Source organism: Salvelinus namaycush, chromosome 22 (genome assembly GCF_016432855.1).
Source record: "Salvelinus namaycush isolate Seneca chromosome 22, SaNama_1.0, whole genome shotgun sequence".
Classification (NCBI taxonomy): domain Eukaryota; kingdom Metazoa; phylum Chordata; class Actinopteri; order Salmoniformes; family Salmonidae; genus Salvelinus; species Salvelinus namaycush.
The window spans coordinates 8872407-8893437 of record NC_052328.1 but is presented as its reverse complement, the minus strand read 5'-3'; the positions used below and the strand labels follow the sequence as shown (position 1 = coordinate 8893437).

General features: G+C 42.9%; 2 protein-coding genes across 2 annotated transcripts in view; both read left to right on the top strand.

Annotated features, from left to right (window-relative positions):
• Positions 1 to 1674: 1674 nt before the first annotated feature.
• On the top strand, positions 1675 to 4082 carry LOC120017894 (tripartite motif-containing protein 35-like). The gene has a single exon (XM_038960849.1). It carries the CDS (start codon positions 1921 to 1923, stop codon positions 3343 to 3345), a length of 1425 nt encoding a protein of 474 aa, XP_038816777.1. The 5' UTR covers positions 1675 to 1920; the 3' UTR covers positions 3346 to 4082.
• Positions 4083 to 16240: 12158 nt separating this feature from the next.
• LOC120017386 (sorbin and SH3 domain-containing protein 1-like) overlaps positions 16241 to 21031 on the top strand; it is a 51057-nt gene continuing 46266 nt past the window's right edge. The window contains exons 1-5 of the mRNA XM_038960136.1: positions 16241 to 16274; positions 18972 to 19088; positions 20153 to 20262; positions 20582 to 20729; positions 20984 to 21013. Coding sequence (XP_038816064.1) covers positions 16241 to 16274; positions 18972 to 19088; positions 20153 to 20262; positions 20582 to 20729; positions 20984 to 21013 — 439 coding nt within the window. The remainder of the gene's footprint in view (positions 16275 to 18971; positions 19089 to 20152; positions 20263 to 20581; positions 20730 to 20983; positions 21014 to 21031) is intronic.

The window sequence follows — 21031 nt, the reverse complement described above, 5'->3', positions numbered from 1 at the left end:
TTCTTGTTTTTGATATTGATTAATTTATTAGTACAGTTTTTTTGCTGCCCTGAATGACAGGTTGCCACTGTGTAGAAGGCTAATGCAAGCATTTTAGCCCAGTAGCCTAGGACAACAAAAAATAAAATGCATGTACTGTATGACAGAGTGATAGACCGTTTTGTCAACATGAAAGAGAGGAGGATGGCACTGCCGTTTCTCTACAAGTAGGGTGACATTCTAACCACACCGCCCGCGTCATTGCACCCACACCCGCCAACAAGCGTCTGCGTAGACAGGCGCTAAAATAGAACTTGGTTCTATTTGTGATGCTTGATGCGCTGCAACTCTCGGCTCTCCCATCTCCTCATTGGTTTTTAGGAGCATATACCCACATGGGTGATTGAAAGATGAACTGAGGTCCACACTCCAGTTCAGTAGCTAGCTAAATTGCCACGAATGTTTAATGCTTTTCGACCTGTCCCCAAATTAATATAGTTGGTTCAGAGTTCGTTTTGATATTTCAACCTGTGTGTCCTGATCGTGTCTAATGTGGATGGACAAAATCAACTTGCGCGCGATCACAGATGCACGCGCACGTCCGGTCTAGTTTTTCTACTTGCACGAACGCACGCACACGCACAAACACACACACAGAAATCAGAACCATGCAAAGCCACATCATATTTAACTTACGTTGATTGGACTTAATAATTTTTGGTATCTTTTAGTTGTCACTATATTAGACTAAGCAGAGGTGATTTGATGATGTTGAAGTTGAAATGGTGCTGGAATAGTGGAGGCAGCTGTCACGTTGTATAAAGGATTGGAGACAGGCGCAGGAATACGTAATAAGGGGGGTTTAATACTCCACCCAAAAATACAACATGTCATGAAAGGCAAAGGGACGAAGCCCAAAACAAACACGTATACAAAAACACAGGGATGTAACCCAAACAAAAGATCGAGGTTAAACCTCTAATAAATACACGGGTCAGGTCCAATTAGCAATGGCCGACCAATCAGCTGCTTGGGGGAATTCAGGAAACCATCCTGAAACACACACATACATACAAATACACAAACCACAACACAGAAACTGGGGAACGTAACAAAGAACTTGACTGGCCTGCACAAAGGCCTGACCTCAACCCCATCGAACACCTTTGAGATGAATTGGAACGCCGACTACGAGCCAGGCTTAATCGCCCAACCTCACTAATGCTCTTGTGTTTGAATGGAAGCAAGTCCCCGCAGCAATTTTCCAACATCTAGTGTAAGGACTTCCCAGAAGAGTGGAGGCTGTTAAAGGAGCAAAGGGGGGACAAACTCAATATTAACGCCTAAATCTCTTAAAAAGCACTTGAATGCACGCATGTTGTATAAACGACTTCACCAACTGGGAAATACGAGATTCCGAAGAGCATTTGAAGGCAGCATATGACTGCCATTGATGACATGTTTTTAATGATATACGATGATATTGTAGTGGCAACCTTGTGTTGTGTAATTGTAAATTGGAGCTAGAGTTTTGTTAATGTCCTGTATTGAAGAGAGAGCTTGTTCTACTTCTGCAATTTGATAACACACACACACACGTGAGATGTATGCAGACTCCTACTTTGCAGAGAGCTCCACCCATGTATTATCTGTCAACCAGGAAGTAGTAGAGTTCACAACGGAACCACACTGTAGCATGTAGCTATTCAGTAATGCTCGCAACATTCGGTCTAAATGATTTATTTGCCTTATCTATGGATTTATAATTGTTGGAAATAATCAACATTCAAATAACCATTAAAGATGGTTGAAGAAACAGCATAATCTACTATACATTGTGATTTCCAAGTTCTACTGACCTCACTGCTGTAAGTTTCCAAAAGTGAAAGTAAACCTCAATTCCAGAAGCCATCACAGAAGAGAGATGGTGGTGGTGAGAAAATGGCATCTAAACCTTCCCTCCCAGAGGAGGATCTCTGCTGTACTGTGTGCTGTGACATCTTCAGGGATCCGGTTTTCCTGTCATGTACCCACAGCGTCTGCAAAGCCTGTCTGAAGGAATTCTGGAAACAGAAGGGATCTCGAGAATGTCCAATGTGCCGGAAAAGATTGTCAATGGATAACCCCCCATGTAACCTAGCTTTAAAGAACCTGTGTGATGCCTACTTACAGGAGAAAGGTCAGAGATATTCAACAGGGTCAGAGGTGTATTGCAGTCTGCACAGTGAGAAACTCAAACTGTTCTGTCTGGATGATAAGCAGTCAATTTGTGTAGTGTGCCGGGATTCAAAGAACCATAAAAAGCATGACTGCATCCCCATAGATGAAGCTGCACTGGATCATAGGGAGGAAGTTAAGACTGCACTGAAGCCCCTAAAGGAGATGCTGGAGGTCTTAAATGAAGTTAAACTGACCTGTGATCAAACAGCAGAGCACATTAAGACACAGGCCCAGCACACAGAGAAGCAGATTAAGGAGGAGTTTGGGAAGCTTCACCAATTTCTACAGGATGAAGAGGAAGCCAGGATTGCTGCACTGAGGAAGGAAGAGAAGCAAAAGAGTCAGACGATGACAGAAAAGATTGAAGAGATGAGCAGGGAGATATCATCACTTTCAGACACAGTCAGAGCCATAGAGAAAGAGCTGGGAGTCGACGATATCTCATTCCTGCAGAACTTCAAGGCGACAGTCAAAAAAGCAAAGTGCACCCTGTCAAATCCACAGAAGGTTTCAGGATCACTGATCCACGTGGCAAAGTACCTAGGCAACCTGCAGTTCAGAGTCTGGGAGAAGATGCAGGAAATAGTTAAATACACTCCAGTGATTCTGGACCCCAACACGGCCCATCCGCATCTCATCCTGTCCGAGGATCTGATGAGTGTGACATACAGCAAAGACGCACTGCAGCTTCCTGATAACCCAGAGAGGTATGACGACCTCTTTGTGGTCCTGGGCTCTAAGGGCTTTAACTCGGGGACACATAGTTGGGACATTGAGGTTGGAGGAAATAAAGCCTGGGCTCTGGGTATAGCTTCAGAGTCTGTCCAGAGGAAGCAAACGATTGGCTTCAGACATGGATCCTCTGGTGTGCAGTGTAAAGACGGGGAATATACTACACATTCCTTGTCGGACGAATGTACTCCGTGCACTCCCCTCAAAGTGAGAAAGCCCCAGAGAATCCGAATGCAGCTGAACTGGAAAAAGGGAGAGCTTTCGTTTGTTGACCCAGTTGATAACGCGGAACTTCACAAATTCACGCATCCTTTCAAAGAGAGAGTTTTTCCGTACATGTCTACTTTACGTTTTAATCCTCTGAGGATCTTGCCAGGGAAGGTCTCTATATCAATTGGTTCAGCCTCTGTCTAAACCAGGTGTTAACATGCTGTAAATGAGTCAGTAAAATATCATCTTATTCGGTAATGGACAGCACTTCTAGCGACTTAAGTCTTTATGAATACAGGCCTTGATAGTATAGTTTTCTTCGACATGAGTGTGTTTTTTTTTTAAATTGTGAGTGACATGGGTTCATGGTTTGCCTGTCAAATCATTGAATTTTAAAGGGAAAGAAACAAGTACCATTATCCCATGGGGAAATGTGGGACTTAAGAATGCTATAGCATCCAGAGACCCAATAGCTGAAGAAATACGAACAACATCATGATTTACCTCCCGTAAGGGTGGGGTCCTGCTAGTGTAAATATGTTGCATTACATTTGCCGTTATCATGGGGATTTACATTGGCTGTGTGTTTTTGTATTTTTTTGTATTTTTTTAAATTCACCTTTATTTAACCAGGTAGGCCAGTTGAGAACAAGTTCTCATTTACAACTGCGACCTGGCCAAGATAAAGCAAAGCAGTGCGACAAAAACAACAACACAGAGTGATAGGACATACATTGTAGATTTGACATCATGACATTGTGACAGTGTGAGGCATTGTTCAAGCCTCATTGATCTATTCACAGTAATACCTATTTGTATGTTGGTATTAATATATCCTTAATCGTTTTTTATTCATTATTTTCTTCTTATATATACATATATAACAAATCTGTCCACACTTTATTTAGCACCTGATGTTCATGTCCCAATAAACAGTGCCTTCCTAATACATTTAAAATAATAAACAAAGCTCTGTGTTTTCATTCTCTTGCAAGAGGCAGTAAGAGGTGGCAATGGTTTTTAAGAGATTCATGTTGATGGGAAATGTCGAGATTAATGAGTGATCAGTGGCAACCCGTCATTCAGGGCAGATGGGGCACAGCTTTTAAGCTGTTTTGCATGTTTTCTTTTACATTAATACATGTCACATATCAGTTTGCAAACCATGTAGAAAATGCATAAAATAATCATTGCTTTCTTGAGTAAGGCGGCTCCAAAACACAGGTGTTTCAGCCTAGCTCAGTACTTTCTGTGTTGATGGGGTAGCCAGCAGAAAATACGGAGTGTAGGGGTTGGTAATGTTCTCTAGTTGCACCGTGATTGGGTAATGTTCTCTAGTTGCGCCGTGATTGGCTCAGTGTTCTGTCACTCATAGGGACACTACATCACCGCCAAATCTAAGGGTAGAGCAAAAAAATTCAAGCCCCTTGGGTGCTGACATGGAGTTATATTAGAAGTGCCCATCCAAGAAAGCTTAAGGTCATTGGCCACAGATAAAATTACGTCAAATCACATTATACAGTGCCTTCGGAAAGTATTCAGACCCCTTGACTTTTTCCACATTTTGTTATGTTACAGCCTTATTCTTAAATGGATAAAATAATTTAAAAATACTCAGCAATTTGCAAACAATACCCCATAATGACGAAGCAAAAACAGTTTTTTCGATTTTTTTGACAATTTATAAAAATAAAAAACAGAAATACCTTAAGTATTCAGACCCTATGCTAAGAGACTCAAAATGGAGCTCAAGTGCATCCTGTGTCCATTGATCATCCTTGAGATGTTTCTACAATTTTATTGGAGTCCACCTGTGGTAAATTCAATTGATTGGTCATGATTTGGAAAGGCACACTTTTTATTTATTTAACCTTTATTTAACTAGGCAAGTCAGTTAAGAACAAATTCTTATTTACAGTGACGGCCTACACCGGCCAAACCCTAACCAGGACGACGCTGGGCCAATTGTGCTCTGCCCTATGGGACTCCCGATCATGGCCGGTTGTGATACAGCCCGGGATTGAACCAGGGTCTGTAGTGACGCCTTTAGCACTGTGATACAGTGCATTAGACTGCTGCGCCACTCGGGAGCCCACCGGGATCCCACATGTCTATATAAGGTCCCACAGTTGACAGTGCATGTCAGAGCAGAAACCAAGCCATGAGGTTGAAGGAGTTGTCCGTAGAGCTCCGAGACAGGATTGCATCGAGGCACAGATCTGGGGAAGGGTACCAAAAGAAATTCTGCAGCATTGAAGATCCCCAAGAACACAGTGGCCTCCAAACGACCACCCCTCATCACTGTCAAACGCTCCCTAAAACACTTCAGCAAGCAGGCCTTTCTAATCGACCTGGCCCGAGTATCCTGGAAGGATATTGACCTCATCCCATCAGTAGAGGATGCTTTGTTATTCTTAAATAAGCATGCCCCATTCAAAAAATGTAGAACCCGGAACAGAGCCCTTGGTTCACTCCAGACCTGACTGCCCTTGACCAGCACAAAAACATCCTGTGGAGTATTGCATTAGCATCAAATAGCCCCCGTGATATGCAACTTTTCAGGGAAGTTAGGAACCAATATACACAAGCAGTTAGGAAAGCTAAGGCTAGCTTTCTCAAACAGAAATTTGCATCCTGTAGCACAAACTCAAAAAAAAGTTCTGGGACACTGTAAAGTCCATGGAGAATAAGAGCACCTCCTCCCAGCTGCCCACTGCACTGAGGCTAGGAAACACTGCCACCACCGATAAATCCACGATAATTGCAAATTTCAATAAGAATTTTTCCATGGCTGGCCATGGTTTCCACCTGGCTACCCCTACCCCGGTCAACTGCCCTGCACCCTCCACAGCAACTCGCCCAAGCATCCCCCAATTCTCCTTCACGCAAATCCAGAAAGCTGATGTTCTGAAAGAGCTGCAAAATCTGGACCCCTACAAATCAACCGGGCTAGACAATCTGGACCCTCTCTTTCTAAAATGATCTGCCGAAATTGTTGCAACCCCTGTTACAAGCCTGTTCAACCTCTCTTTCGTATCATCTGAGATCCCTAAAGATTGGAAAGCTGCCGCGGTCATCCCCCTCTTCAAAGGGGGAGACACTCTAGACCCAAACTGCTACAGACCTATATCTATCCTACCCTGCCTTTCTAAGGTCTTCGAAAGCCAAATTAACAAGCAGATCACCGATCATTTCCAATCCCACCGTAACTTCTCCGCTATGCAATCTGGCTTCCGAGCTGGTCATGGGTGCACCTCAGCCACGCTCAAGGTCCTAAACGATATCATAACTGCCATCGATTCATCAACCTGGCCAAGGCTTTCGACTCTGTCAATCACCACATTCTTATTGGCAGACTCAACAGCCTTGGTTTCTCAAATGATTGTCTCGCCTGGTTCACCAACTACTTCTCTGATAGAGTTCAGTGTGTCAAATCGGAGGGCCTGTTGTCCAGACCTCTGGCAGTCTCTATCGGGGTGTCACAGGGTTCAATTCTCGGTCCGACTCTCTCGCTCTTGCTGCTGGTGATTCTCTGATCCACCTCTACGCAGACGACACCATTATGTATACTTCTGGCCCTTCTTTGGACACTGTGCTAACTAACCTCCAGACGAGCTTCAATGCCATACAACTCTCCTTCTGTGGCCTCCAACTGCTCTTAAATGCAAGTAAAACTAAATGCATGCTCTTCAACCGATCGCTGCCCACACCTGCCCGCCATCCAGCATCACCACTCTGGACGGTTCTGACCTAGAATATGTGGACAACTACAAATACCTAGGTGTCTGGTTAGACTGTAAACTCTCCTTCCAGACCCACATTAAGCATCTCCAATCCAAAATTAAATCTAGAATCGGATTCCTAATTCACAAACAAAGCATCCTTCACTCATGCTGCCAAACATACCCTCGTAAAACTGACTATCCTACCGATCCTCGACTTTGGCAATGTCATTTACAAAATAGCCTCCAACACTCTACTCCAAAATTGGATGCAGTCTATCACAGCGCCATCCGTTTTGTCACCAAAGCCCCATATACTACCCACCACTGTGACCTGTACGCTCTCGTTGGCTGGCCCTCGCTTCATACTCGTCGCCAAACCCACTGGCTCCAGGTCATCTACAAGTCTTTGCTAGGTTCACTGGTCACTCAGTTCACTGGTCACCATAGCAGCACCCACCCGCAGCACGTAGGTATATCTCCAGCAGGTATATTTCACTGGTCAACCCCAAAGCCAATTCCTCCTTTGGCCGCCTTTCCTTCCAGTTGTCTGCTGCCAATGACTGGAACGAACTGCAAAAATCGCTGAAGCTGGAGACTCTTATCTCCTTCACTAACTTCAAGCACCAGCTGTCAGAGCAGCTCACAGATCATTGCACCTGTACATAGCCTATCTGTAAATAGCCCATCCAACTACCTCATCCCCATACTGTATTTATTTATTTATTTTGCTCCTTTGCAGCCCAGTATCTCTACTTGCACATTCATCTTCTGCACCTCTATCACTCCAGTGTTTAATTGCTATATCATAATTACCTCGCCACTATGGCCTATTTTATTGCCTTACCTCCCATATCTTACCTCATTTGCACACACTGTATATATACTTTTTTTCCTACTGTATTATTGACTGTATGTTTGTTTATTCCATGTGTAACTCTTGTAACTCTGTATTGTTGTATGTGTTGAGCTGCTTTGCTTTATCTTGGCCAGGTCGCAGTTGTAAATGAGAACTTGTTCTCAACTAGCCTACCTGGTTAAATAAAGGTGAAATAAAAAAATATATAAAAAATTCTTAAATGGAAGAAGTTTGGAAACACCAAGACTCTTCCTAGAGCTGGCCACCTTGCCAAACTGAGCAATTTGGGGAGAAGGGCCTTGGTCAGGGAGGTGACCAAGAACCCGATTTTCACTCTGTCTCTAGAGTTCCTCTGTGGAGATCGGAGAACCTTAAAGAAAGGACAACCATCTCTGCAGCACTCCACCAATCAGGCCTTTATGGTAGAGTGGCCAGACAGAAACCACTCCTCTGTAAAATGCACATGACAGCCCTCTTGGCGTTTGCCAAAAGGCACCTAAAGACTCTCAGACCATGAGAAACAAGATTCTCTGGTCTGATGAAACCAAGATTGAACTCTTTGTCCTGAATGCCAAGTGTCACGTGTGGAGGAAACCTGGCACCATCCCTACGGTGAAGCATGGTGGTGGCAGCATCATGCTGTGGAGATGTTTTTCAGCGGCAGGTACTGGGAGACTAGTCAGGATCGAGGGAAAGATAAACAGAGCAAAGTACTGTCGTGGAAATTTCCTGTATTACTCAATAAAGAGAGAGAGAGAGCCAACCACACACAAGTCAGAGTTAAATTATATATTCCATCTTTAATATATATATACAAGCTTCACCAAAGCCCTTTAATGACTCTCAGATCAATTCAGTGTCTATAAATGAATTCTCTGAGAGTCCTTATGAAACAATTCTTAGTTTCATTTATAGCCAAGATACTCCCCTCTCAACTTACAAAGAATCCTTTACCCGAAAGAGGAGTATCCTATCGCTAGACAGCATCAGCTATAAATCATCGTTCAGTTTGATCTCCCAAGACAAGGTTTAAATCTCATGCTTGATACTTCACTGTCTACCAAAACATTACCTCATCCAATGGCATATATCAATTGTCATTTCTAGATACTCCCAAACCTGGACAAACTCAAAATCAGACAGTGAGCCCCTTAGGTCAAATACTAGGTCAAGATAAGGGCAACCTCAGAGGGGACATACAATGGTTCCAAACACGGCCAAACTCCTTCCCCCTATGAGAAAAGTAGGGAGTGACTGGCGTACAGACATTGTATGAGATAACTAACTGGTTTCCCAATTAATAACTCCATCCCATGGTTTAGGAATAGTTACAAACAACGTTCCCATAAGAAACCAACATTCCACTCTGTCCTCCTCCCCTTCTAATATTCTACTTAGCACCACATGGTTTAACAGATACATTGACATATGAAGACAAGCCTGACCTCTCCCCTCTCTGGCCCCAAGTTACCAATCCCTAGCTCAGAAGATTCTAATGACAAGTATCTCACAAGCATATGATGAAAATAACATCTTATCTATCTATGTTACTGAGCTAAATCTGATTCTGCCACGACAGTACCGAGAGATCCTTGATGAAAACCTGCTCCAGGGCGCTCAGGACCTCAGACTGGGGCTAAGGTTTACCTTCCAACAGGACAGTGACCCTAAGCACACAGCCAAGACAACGCATGAGTGGCTTCAGGACAAGTCTCTGAATGTCCTTGAGTGGCCCAGCCAGAGCCTGGACTTGAACCCGATCGAACATCTCTGGAGAGACCTGAAAATAGCTGTGCAACATCGCTCCCCATCCAACCTGACAGAGCTTGAGAGGATCTGCAGATAATATTGGGAAAAAACTCCTCAAATACAGGTGTATTTGAATGCACTGTATCTACAGTAGCTCTGATTGGACATCATACTTTCAAAATCTTAGCTAGCAAGCTAGCAGTCATCATCATGAATCAAGTCGACAATCTACTGGCAAATGCTTTTTAATCCCTGTCATATGAAGAGAAATAATGAAGAGGAATTATAGATAGAATGTATCGGTGATCATCGGCCATTGGACAAACATTGCACAAAATCGCAAATTCAACAATGAGTGGTTTGGAAGGAATCAGTGGTTAACTGCAAGCATTGCATAGAAATCACTAGCCTGCTATTCAGTGGACTGGGTGTGTGGTACCAAGTCTGGGTTTCTTTTTTCCAAATTTAATAGGATAAACATTCAACATTAGCCGTGCTCTCAATCCAGCATGACTTCTGCCACACTCAAAACAACTGGAAACTCAGAACTGGGAAATCTGACTTCAGTAAGTTCAAGACAACTGGGAACTCTGGAAAAAAACGTGCTCCGACTGGGAAAATACATTTGGAATGGTCATCCAACTCGGAATTGTAAGTCGGGAACTCTAGGCTCTTTCTAGACCTCCAACCTGAAGATCACTGACGTCATCATGATTCAACCTTGTTTTTTTCAGAGTTCCCAGTTAACTTGAAAGCACCATAAATCCTGAGAATGCCAGACTTTTGATCTTCCTGTTCAAGTGAGCACAGCACAACAAGTTGGGTCCAAAAATGTCTTGTATGCTGCTGCATAAATGATATGCCAGGAAGATATGTATACTGTAGTTTAGAAAGTAATACTAAGTGTATGTTGTGTAGTAAGCTGTTAGTAGCCCATGTGCCTCACCCTAATAATTTGGTTCCTTTACAGCTCTTAATTTCGCCTACTGTTCTGACTTGATGGTGCACTTGTAGCCTATAGCCTGTTTTAGAGAAATGTAATCATTGAATATTGTAAGAGCTTTCGTTGTCTGCTTATATGCCCCCTTTATTTATGCTACGATTCTGACTTACTGTAAGAACAGCCCATGTTCTGAATTCTGTCTCTGTACATTTCAAAAGTGCTGAACAAATATTCCTAGCACACTCATTAATGTCTTAATCGAAATTACGGCTTGCCTCTTATCCGCTTGTCGTCCCCTTATGCCACAGTTTTTGCATCTCAATTGTCCGTAGAAACAACATTTGTTTAAGCAAGTCAGCCATATCAGCTATGTTTTTTTAAAGGCGGTAAATGAATGAACTGTTTCGCTGCCAGACAAGGCTCCGCTGATAACCAGGTGTTGCAGTGGTAAGGTGTTGGGACTGCTGTTGGGACAGCTTTATGTAGACCCGAACAGTTTGTGGGAAGAGTTTGTCATCATTATAGTGCAATTAATGTATTGTTTAGTGTTGTGTTGTGTAGTGGCTTTTGCTGGCATGCATCTAAAAAAAAAGAAGTACTTTGCCCCACCAATATTTACATGCTAAAATCACTGTAAGTGATGAATTCCATGTCGTTACAGACCGAATTGAAAGTTACCTCATTATAGAAATAAATTGAAATTCCTGAGCACAGGTTACCTCTGCTAGTTTATTGTCAACATTTCAGTCTGAGACTTTTTTAAAGACCTGAGTGTTGGCAGGGTTCACCATAATTTATTTTCAGAAGAGTTGTCCATGCACTGACACTGTCATTCATTGTCTATTGTCAGGTTTCAGCGTCTGTCTCTCTTCCGACCCAACCCCTCCCCATGTTTAACTAATGAATGACCAATGACCAGAGGCCACTGAGAGGCGGGAAACAGTTGCCAGGCAGCCACCTCATGGCCTCATAAGTGTATGACCTACAGCAGCCCTCTCATTAGATATCTGAGAGCAGAGCACTATACAGTATATAATCATCCAAACAGAATGCCAAAATGAATTTGGTTATGAATGTGGGTTTTGAGTTTCTCAATTTAGTACAGCATCTGTTTGTTCTTCAGTGTGTGTGTGCCACTGAGCCAAATTGACCTGTATTTGTTAAGGTAAATGAGCTCTAAAATCATCTCAGATTGTCCGGATCAAGAGAATGTGCATTTAGGTAGAGACTTTAGTACTGGAGGTTGACTTGATTACAGTTTATCTCAGTCTCCTGTTTGTCTTGGCCTGAGCACTGCTGGCTGATGAGCCAGACCTGTTCCCCCACCCTCTCTCTCTGGTCGGACTACTGACGATCTCTGTTCGGAGGCATCTCTCTTCCTAATAAAGACTGAAGCAATCTTTGCACTGATGTGTTTACCTAGTGTACTGTACGGTGTTAGCTGTTACGTCTTCTCTATTGTCGGCAAGGTAGATTTATGATTCAGTGTTTGAAAACACTTAGGGACGGTTTCCTGGATACAGGTTAAGCCTAGTCCTGGATTTAAAAGTGCTGTCAATGGAAAATCTCCATTGAAAATGATTTTTAGTCCAGGATTAGGCATAATTTATGTCTGGGATACCAGCCCTGTAAATTGACCATGTGTACTGTATCTTTCAATAGATTGTTTTCCGATTTGATTATAATTCCTTCAGATAGAGGTAGGGCTTCAAAAACAATGCAGTTAACTCTCATTACTCTCCAGAAAATGCTGTCCTGAAACAAACATATGCTTCATGTCAAATAGTCTTAGACTGTGTTCAGACTGGTCACGAATTATCACATCCAGTTCTTAAAATGACATCTTAGCTGACCTCTTGTGGACACTTGGGGTCAGGAAATTAGTCTGTTTATTGCACTACTGTAAGAGGAAGAAATGTAGGTGTTTTACGATCTGGTTGTACCCTTGGGTTTTGTCTGGAAACTCACTCAAATCTCTTTGTAGGCTTAATTTCAGGAGGTTGTCATCGAACCACAACTGTATATATATAGAGAGAGAGAGAGAGAGAGAGAGAGAGAGAGAGAGAGAGAGAGAGAGAGAGAGAGAGAGAGAGAGAGAGAGAGAGAGAGAGAGAGAGAGAGAGAGAGAGAGAGAGAGAGAGAGAGAGAGAGAGAGAGAGAGAGAGAGAGAGAGAGAGAGAGAGAGAGAGAGAGAGAGAGAGAGAGAGAGAGAGAGAGAGAGAGAGAGAGAGAGAGAGAGAGAGAGAGAGAGAGATCTGAGTCTGTTAACTGAATTCCAATCTTCTCTACAGCCGGGCAATATAAATGGGAGTGTTCTGAGTGTCTCTTAAATCAGTCCTCAGGGCGATATACAATGGAGGACTCCCTGGAAGTGTTTTGTGGCCTTGGTGTTGTTCTGCATGCTCCAATGATGCAGCTTGGATTAGCATACTGTATGTCTTGTTCTTCTTTCTTTCAACCAGTCCTGGAGGACACATTTAGCTGTCGCACAAGGGACTCGTTTGATGTGTTCCCTTGCATTGAGTATCAATAGCAGCACTGTCTACAGTGGTAGTACGCATCACTGTAGTATTGTTTGTGTACTTAATCATACCGCTGCTGACTAATGAGGTGAACCCCCTCTATGTGATGAACACATACCTTCCTTGGCTGCTCATTGTTCTGTGAGAATTGGATATGCAGTTTCACATGTGAAAATCTCACTTTCACATGTGGAATTGCAAGTATATGTATAGCCTAAAAACATGGTTAAAACTATAATATTGATATCATGGATGGTCAGTCCTGGCATCCATAGCGAATCGATGGATTTGAGAGTGGTTGTATCTCCAGCCCCTTCCCTCAGCTTTTTACCGAAACTGTGGCGGGGAATACTTTCTTAATGTTTCAATTAAGGATTCCGGCTTTAAATACCTTTTAATAGAGTCATAGAGTTAATATATGGTGCAATCCTCTCGCGAGTGAGTTACTTTCGTGCCATCGAGAACAGCATTCTTAGTATTGCAAACAAAAATAATGATATTGAAAGCAAAACATGATCCCAAAAGTATTGATAGCATAACAAAATATTTCTAGGAAATATTTTTTTCTTTGTGAAAATAGTTTTCAGTGATTTTTGTTTATGATAATGCAGTTTAATACAAATGCTTTCCTCTTTCCTGCAAGTTTCCCTATCTTTGGATTCGTTACCCTGGCCTTTGCGTTCTCTGCCTTTTTTTCATTTGCAAGTTTTGGCATATTCCTTCCAGCAACATAGCACCCTGCATCGCACTCTCTGCCTGGCCTTTGCTTTCTCTGCCTTTTTTTCATTTGCAAGTTTTGGCATATTCATTCTATCAACATAGCACCCTGCATCGCACTTCTGGTTTGCTTCTGAAGCTAAGCAGGGTCTGTCCTGATCGTTCCCCGAATGGGAGACCAGACGTAGCTGGAAGTGGTGAAAAATAAACGTGTAATTTTTTTTGTTGCGTGACACGTCACACGTGTCTGAAAACCACGTGTCTGACTCATGTGAAAATGTTACATTTATATTATATTGTATGCATCAGTACCAGCAGCACATATTGACCTACAGTTCATCATGTTAAAGTGATTAATTCAAATAATTAAATAAGTATGATCACTTTCTCCATCCATGTAGGCCTATACAATGTTTGCAAGTGTTTTTTTCCTTCATCTTCAAATGCATTAATGCTTGTTCCCACCATACCCCAGCCTATTCCTGCCAATAAATAAAATGCTGCTCAGACTTCCTGCACTCTCACGATGACCCTAAAAGAGCTGACCACTATGCTGTAAATTAATACATTTTTTCTCAAATCTGCTTTGCTTTACAATAACTCTCTCCCTCTGGCTTTCTTTTGTTCCAGGGCTGTCCAACAGAGGGCAGTGTGAGATTTGACCAATCCCACAGTAAGTTTCATCCACTTCTTTTCCTCATACTGTATCTCTCATTGTACTGCATAGCTCCGTTCTGCTTCCAGGAAGTGCACTGTAAGGATGAAGGAGATCGAAATAGCAAGAATCAGGGCTGTCCAGCAGGTCTCCTATATGGAAGCAGTGCAAATGGTTGAAGGAGGGAGTGGAAATGAAGAAGAAATGGCAATGGATGCCCCGCAGCCTGCAGAAACTCTTGTTCATCTGTTAACAGATCCAGAAATACTATAGTGAAGGAGGTAGATTGGTTGCGTTTATTACACAGGTGATACTGCACAGGCCAACAAACAAACAAGAAGTCAAAGACAATGGACATAGTTGTGAATGCAGCCTAAATGTTTTTGGATCTCCAGGGCTTCGAAGCTGAAACATTCCAGGGAATATTGTCTGAAGATGTTTTTCCCTTTCAGGCCCCAGAGCCTGTAAGGATCTGAGTAGACATTTGAATCTTACTAAAGGAGTAAAAACATATTATTATTTTAAAAAATTGGGGGGGGGGGTGAATAATATGAGTATGTTTTTTCACCCATTCCTTATTTTCCCGTGTTGTTTTCTGCGTTAAAGTTTCCCAGTTTTCACCGCAGACAGTAGGTGGCGGCATGCACCTCTAACATGTGTTTGCGGACCTCCATAATACCATAGAAGAGAAGAATAAGCTCTGCTGTTGCAGAAGGCTCTAGTGATGTTTAGGGTATTTGATTGTTGAGTGTCATTTTTTCATTTAACCTTTATTTAACTAGGCAAGTCGGTTAAGAACAAATTCTTATTTACAATGACAGCCTACCCTGGCCAAACCCTAATGACGCAGGGCCAATTGTGCACCGCCCTATGGGACTCCCAAACACGGCCGGTTGTGATACAGCCTGGAATCGAACCAGGGTCTTTAGTGATGCCTCTAGCAATGAGTTGCAGTGCGTTAGACCGCTGCGCCACTCGGGAGCCCTCAATGATTAAGTTAATTTGTATCATTGCAGCAGCTTACTCATACAAGAAATAGGCCAATCAAATGGTACACCACTCTAACCATACATTCCAGTCAATCAGCTAAGCATTGAGAAACAATCAAAAGCAGTGAACAACAACGAAAGTGCTTATTTATGATGGAGGGCTGACATACAGTAGGCTACATGTTAGCATGGGCAGAGTTTGTGATTGCATGCGTTTGCGGCATTGACAGCTTAGGTGGAGGGGACACAAATACTGTATTCACCCACTATTCATCATCAGAGGGAAAGTTGCATGGCAACATGCAAGATTTCATCACAATTCTGTATGTGATGTAGCTACGTAGTTGATATTCCAGTAAAGTAATCAGCGACAGCATCTGTTACTGTACACTTGTAGTTCTGTTCTCTGTCGGGAAAAGGACAGTGGCCCACTGTCTTTTTATGTTTCCAAAGGTCATTGTTGCAGCAGTGTGTCCCTATCTGCCACTATCATCTCCTCCCTGCAATCTGTCTTCCAGCTCCACTTTCCTCACTGTGTCAACACTTCTCCTCGCTGCTATCTGTCAACTCACGGGTGTTATTTATTTCATCAGGACGCTGCGTATGTCGTAACATACAATGTTAAGTAGTACAGTGTTCATCAGCTAATGTCCCAAAATATGTTGTAATAGAAAAAGACACAGGTGTACTATAGCTCTATTTTGCTGACCATTCCTTGCTGAGGTTCACTTACACCCAGGGGTTCAGTTCAAGTGTTAACACAAAGACATCCGCTTTGTTTTGCCCCTTAATGCCAATGCAACTACCATTGCTAATGTTCACTTTGGAGAATTTGCCCCCAGCTTACACTTGTACACTGTGTCTGTCTGTTGTTTTGGCAGCTCCTCCGGTCCCCTCAGGTCCTCGCTGTGTGTCTGCAGTCAGAATCACCCCTCTGACAAGCATGAAAGGCTCTCCTGATCTGATTCCGTCTGCAGGTGAACACACTCATTAACTCCTCTGCCACCTCCTCCTCTTCTCTCATCTATCTTTCATCAGCCTGAACTCTAGGTCACCTTCGACGCACTGGATATGCAGAGGAGGATCACTTGTTAACCATCTGCATCCATGTTAAACAACAATAAGCTACTATAGTGTCTCTGCCAGTGTTAAAACACAGTTGTACTAATTGGATGTAGTGACTGACTCAAATCAAATAAATTTTTTGGGGGTCACATGCACATGGTTAGCAGATGTTATTGCGAGTGTAGAGAAATGCTTAGGCTTCTAGTTCCAACAGTGCAGTAATATCTAGCAAGTAATATCTAACAATTCCACAACAAGTACCTAATACACACCAATCTAAGTAAAGGAATGGAATAAGAATATATAAATATAAATATATGGATGAGCAATGTCAGCAATGTCAGAGCTGCATAGGCTAAGATGCAACAGATAGTATAGAATACTGTATATACATTAACGTTCCAAACTTTGGGGTCACTTAGAAATGGCCTTGTTTTTGAAAGAAAAGCAAATTTTTTTGTCCATTGATATAACATCAAATTGATCGGAAACATCTGTGTAGACATTGTTAATGTTGTAAATGACTATTGTAGCTGGAAACGGCAGATTGTTTTATGGAATGTCTGCATAGGCGTGCAGAGGCCCATTATCAGCAACCATCACTCCTGTGTTCCAATGGCACGTTGTGTTAGCTAATCCAAGTTTATAATTTTAAAAGGCTAAATGATCATTAGAAAACACTTTTGCAATTATGTTAGCACAGCTGAAAACTAGAAGGCTAGCATCCCGGAGTCGCCTCCTCACTGTTGACGTTGAGACTGATGTTTTGCGTGTACTATTTAATGAAGCTGCCAGTTGAAGACTTGTGAGGTGTCTGTTTCTCAAACTAGACACTCTAATGTACTTGTCCTCTTGCTCAGTTGTGCACCGGGGCCTCCCACTCCTCTTTCTATTCTGGTTAGAGACAGTTTGCGCAGGGTTTTCTAATGATCATTTAGCCTTTTAAGATGATACATTTGGATTAGCTAACACAACATGCCATTGGAACACAGAAGTGATGGTTGCTGATAATGGGCCTCTGTACGCCTATGTAGATATTCCATAAAAAATCAGCCGTTTCCAGCTACAATTGTCATTTACAACATTAACAATGTCTACACTGTATTTTATTTTTTTATTTTTTATTTTTTTTACATTTTATCCCCTTTTCTCCCCAATTTTCGTGGTATCCAATCGCTAGTAATTACTATCTTGTCTCATCGCTACAACTCCCGTACGGGCTCGGGAGAGACGAAGGTCGAAAGCCATGCGTCCTCCGAAGCACAACCCAACCAAGCCGCACTGCTTCTTTAACACAGCGCGCCTCCAACCCGGAAGCCAGCCGCACCAATGTGTCGGAGGAAACACCGTGCACCTGGCCCCCTTGGTTAGCGCGCACTGCGCCCGGCCCGCCACAGGAGTCGCTGGAGCGCGATGAGACAAGGATATCCCTACCAGCCAAACCCACCCTAACCCGGGCGACGCACACGACGCTAGCCCAATTGTGCGTCGCCCCACGGACCTCCCGGTCGCGGCCGGCTGCGACAGAGCCTGGGCGCGAACCCAGAGACTCTGGTGGCGCAGTTAGCACTGCGATGCAGTGCCCTAGACCACTGCGCCACCCGGGAGGCCCTTCTACACTGTATTTCTGATCAATTTGATGTTATTTTAATGGACAAAAAATTTGCTTTTTTTTCTCCAAAAACAAAGACATTTCTAAGTGACCCCAAAATGTTGAACGGTAGTGTACATATGAGATGAGTAATGCAAGATATGTAAACATGATTAAAGTGCCATTATTAAAGTGACTAGTGTTCCATTTATTAAAGTGGCCAATGATTTCAGGTCTGTATGTAGGCAGCAGCCTCTCTGTGCTAGTGATGCCTTTTTAACAGTCTGATGGCCTTGAGATAGAAGCTGTTTTTCAGTCTCTTGGTCCCAGCTTTGATGCACCTGTACTGACCTCGCCTTCTGGATGGTAGCGGGGTGAACAGGCAGTGGCTCGGGTGGTTGTTGTCCTTGATGATCTTTATGGCCTTCCTGTGACATCGGGGAGTGTAGGTGTCCTGGAGGGCAGATAGTTTGCCCCCGGTGATGCGTTGTGCAGACCGCACCACCCTCTGGAGGACCCTGCGGTTGTGGGCGGTGCAGTTGCCGTACCAGGCGGAGATACAGCTCGACAGGATGCTCTCAATTGTGCATCTGCAGACATTTGTGAGGGTTTTAGGTGACAAGCCAAATTTCTTCAGCCTCCTGAGGTTGAAGAGGCACTGTTGCGCCTTCTTCACCACACTGTCTGTGTGGGTGGACCATTTCAGTTTGTCTAATGGTGTTAGCGCGTAATTAATTATATGGATGAGGGGAGTATTAAAGTGTTGGCCTGGATTTGACATTTACATTCTATTTTTATAATTTGGGGCGTGAAGTAACATGGATTCCCTCAGGACCTGAGGCAATGGAACTGTGTCTCATGGCGATTACTGAAGCTCACTCTGAGAATAGAGTCAAACAATGCGTGTCTGTGAGGATGTTTCACACATCTTTTTGCCTCTGAACAATGAGTGACTGTGAAGATCCAATGAAAGTCTGGTGCTAACATCATTGTGTGTACCTGTCCTATCTATCTATAGGGCTGGACCCTACAAGGGTGTGTAAAGGGAAGGGGGTCGTGACTCTGAGGGCCACTCTGGTCCACATAGACGACGAGGACTGCGTCAGTGAAGAATCAAACGTTGACACGGCACCAAGTAAGTCAAAGAGAACGCTGAAGCTGCTCTCTAAACTCGTAGATGTTACAGAGCATGTACATATGTACAGTATATCTAATATCTCTGGTATTGTGTGGAGTTCTCCTTCGAATACAGAGTCGAGGGAAACGCCAGCATAGCTCGGTGAAAGGGACAAGTTGGAGGCCAGATGTATAGCTGGAGTAATATAGCTGATGAGGCAAACTGGAAGGAAATGTTCCCGTTAACAAAATAGCACATTGTAATATCTTGATTATGTCATAGTATGACTCACTAGCAATAATGACTATTTTGTCATTTGTTTTGCTATCTTAATGCATATGGAGGGAAATTGCCTGTATTGCCAAGCTTTTCTGTTCACAGAAGTCTTAACATTCTTGAGATACTGTACTTCAAGTACAGCTGGACTCACTTATGCACATATTTCTGTTGTTTTGATATTAAAGTGAGATAACTTGTCACATTTGAAAGTGTATTTATATTTGGTTGCCCAGCACAACAGAGAATCGTTGACAATGATTGCTCATATTTTCCAGTGTTTTGTCAAAAAAAACTTTCGTTCGGACCTGCCCACACTGCACTTTGGAAACAGGGCCTTAATTGTGGACTTGTTTGTTGAATTCAGCACGTTACAACTGGGCTTTAAACTGGCCAAGGCTTTTGGGGAGATGCTTTAATTGTTGTTGAGACTGAATATAAAGGCCATTGGAACAAACAGCCTTTATAGACCACTGAATAGGCGCCTTGTTCTGATAACAAAGTCCACAGATTGTGGGAGAATCATTGGGTTTCTTTCTCCATGGAGATATTAGCATCTCTGTCCGGGAAAAGCGCTATAGGAAGCGTTTGGTCACCGCAGGATCAGCGGGAGATTGATTTAATTGAGGATTAATTGTTTCCTGTTTGTTGTTTGGTGTTAATCTCTGAAACGTGTTAATTGCCAAGAGACAAAGATTGCCAAGAGTACAGTGGTTTGTTTGTGTATCTTTCAGTATTGTTAGGTTTCTGGTCGTCTTGCACTGTTATTCACTGGCCAAACTGAGATTCTTTTGGGATCATTTCAGGTGGTTGGATTGGCCAGATCAATGGAGACGGCTCTCAAACGGGATTGGCTGATGGACGCTTCCACGACATCACAGCTGATTTACCTACAGTCAACAGAACTCAAGCCCAGGTGCGTTATCATCTAAGATTTGTGTTAATTCCCCCTATTTTGGGCATTTATGGGATAATACATTTGATAATTGCATGCTTGTTTTAATGTGAATAAAATCACATTTCAGCATGATATAAATAGCCGTATTTGGTGTATTTTTGTTGTTTATCATGTGTCAATTGAAGTTATTGCCTAAAAGCTGTGTTTTTCTTAGCTAACCAGAATATGTTCCTGCTCAACTACTCTCAACAACTCCAGTTTATTATTATTATTATCAAAAACGTGTATATAAGAGAGGAACAAGCATCGCTCACAAGTGTTCTTCACTCATTACCAGGGAAGTTCACCTGTGAAGACAGAAGAGCCCCAGATTCCTGCCTCGTTTGACATTCAGAACTATATTTTGTCCACAAAGGCCACCTCTGCCTACCCATCCACCACTAACACTGTCAACCCAACCATAGTTCTGCTACAACACAACAGAGGTAAGCACCCCTGATTCTGGGTAGTTCTGTATGTGGGTTACGGATGAAATTGCCATGAAATCTGTTGAGTGTGGACTAAATTCTGAATGTAGGTGCCTGGAATAGAGAGTCAAGTGAGACTGTCTGGAAGGCTGATTGGTCTTTTACTGTATGTTTCCCAGCATGGATTGACCAGCTCAAAGCAGCAGACTTGACCCCTTTGATTAGCATTGTTACATTGTCCTTTGTCCATCTCGGTCCTCTCCTCACAACAGAGCAACAGAAGCAGCTTTCTAATATGGAAGGTATGCACTGGAGCGTCT

What these genes read in the sequence shown, in the direction of transcription:
- LOC120017894 (XM_038960849.1), top strand. Translation starts at nt 1,921, where the DNA reads ATGGCATCTAAACCTTCCCTCCCAGAGGAGGATCTCTGCTGTACTGTG.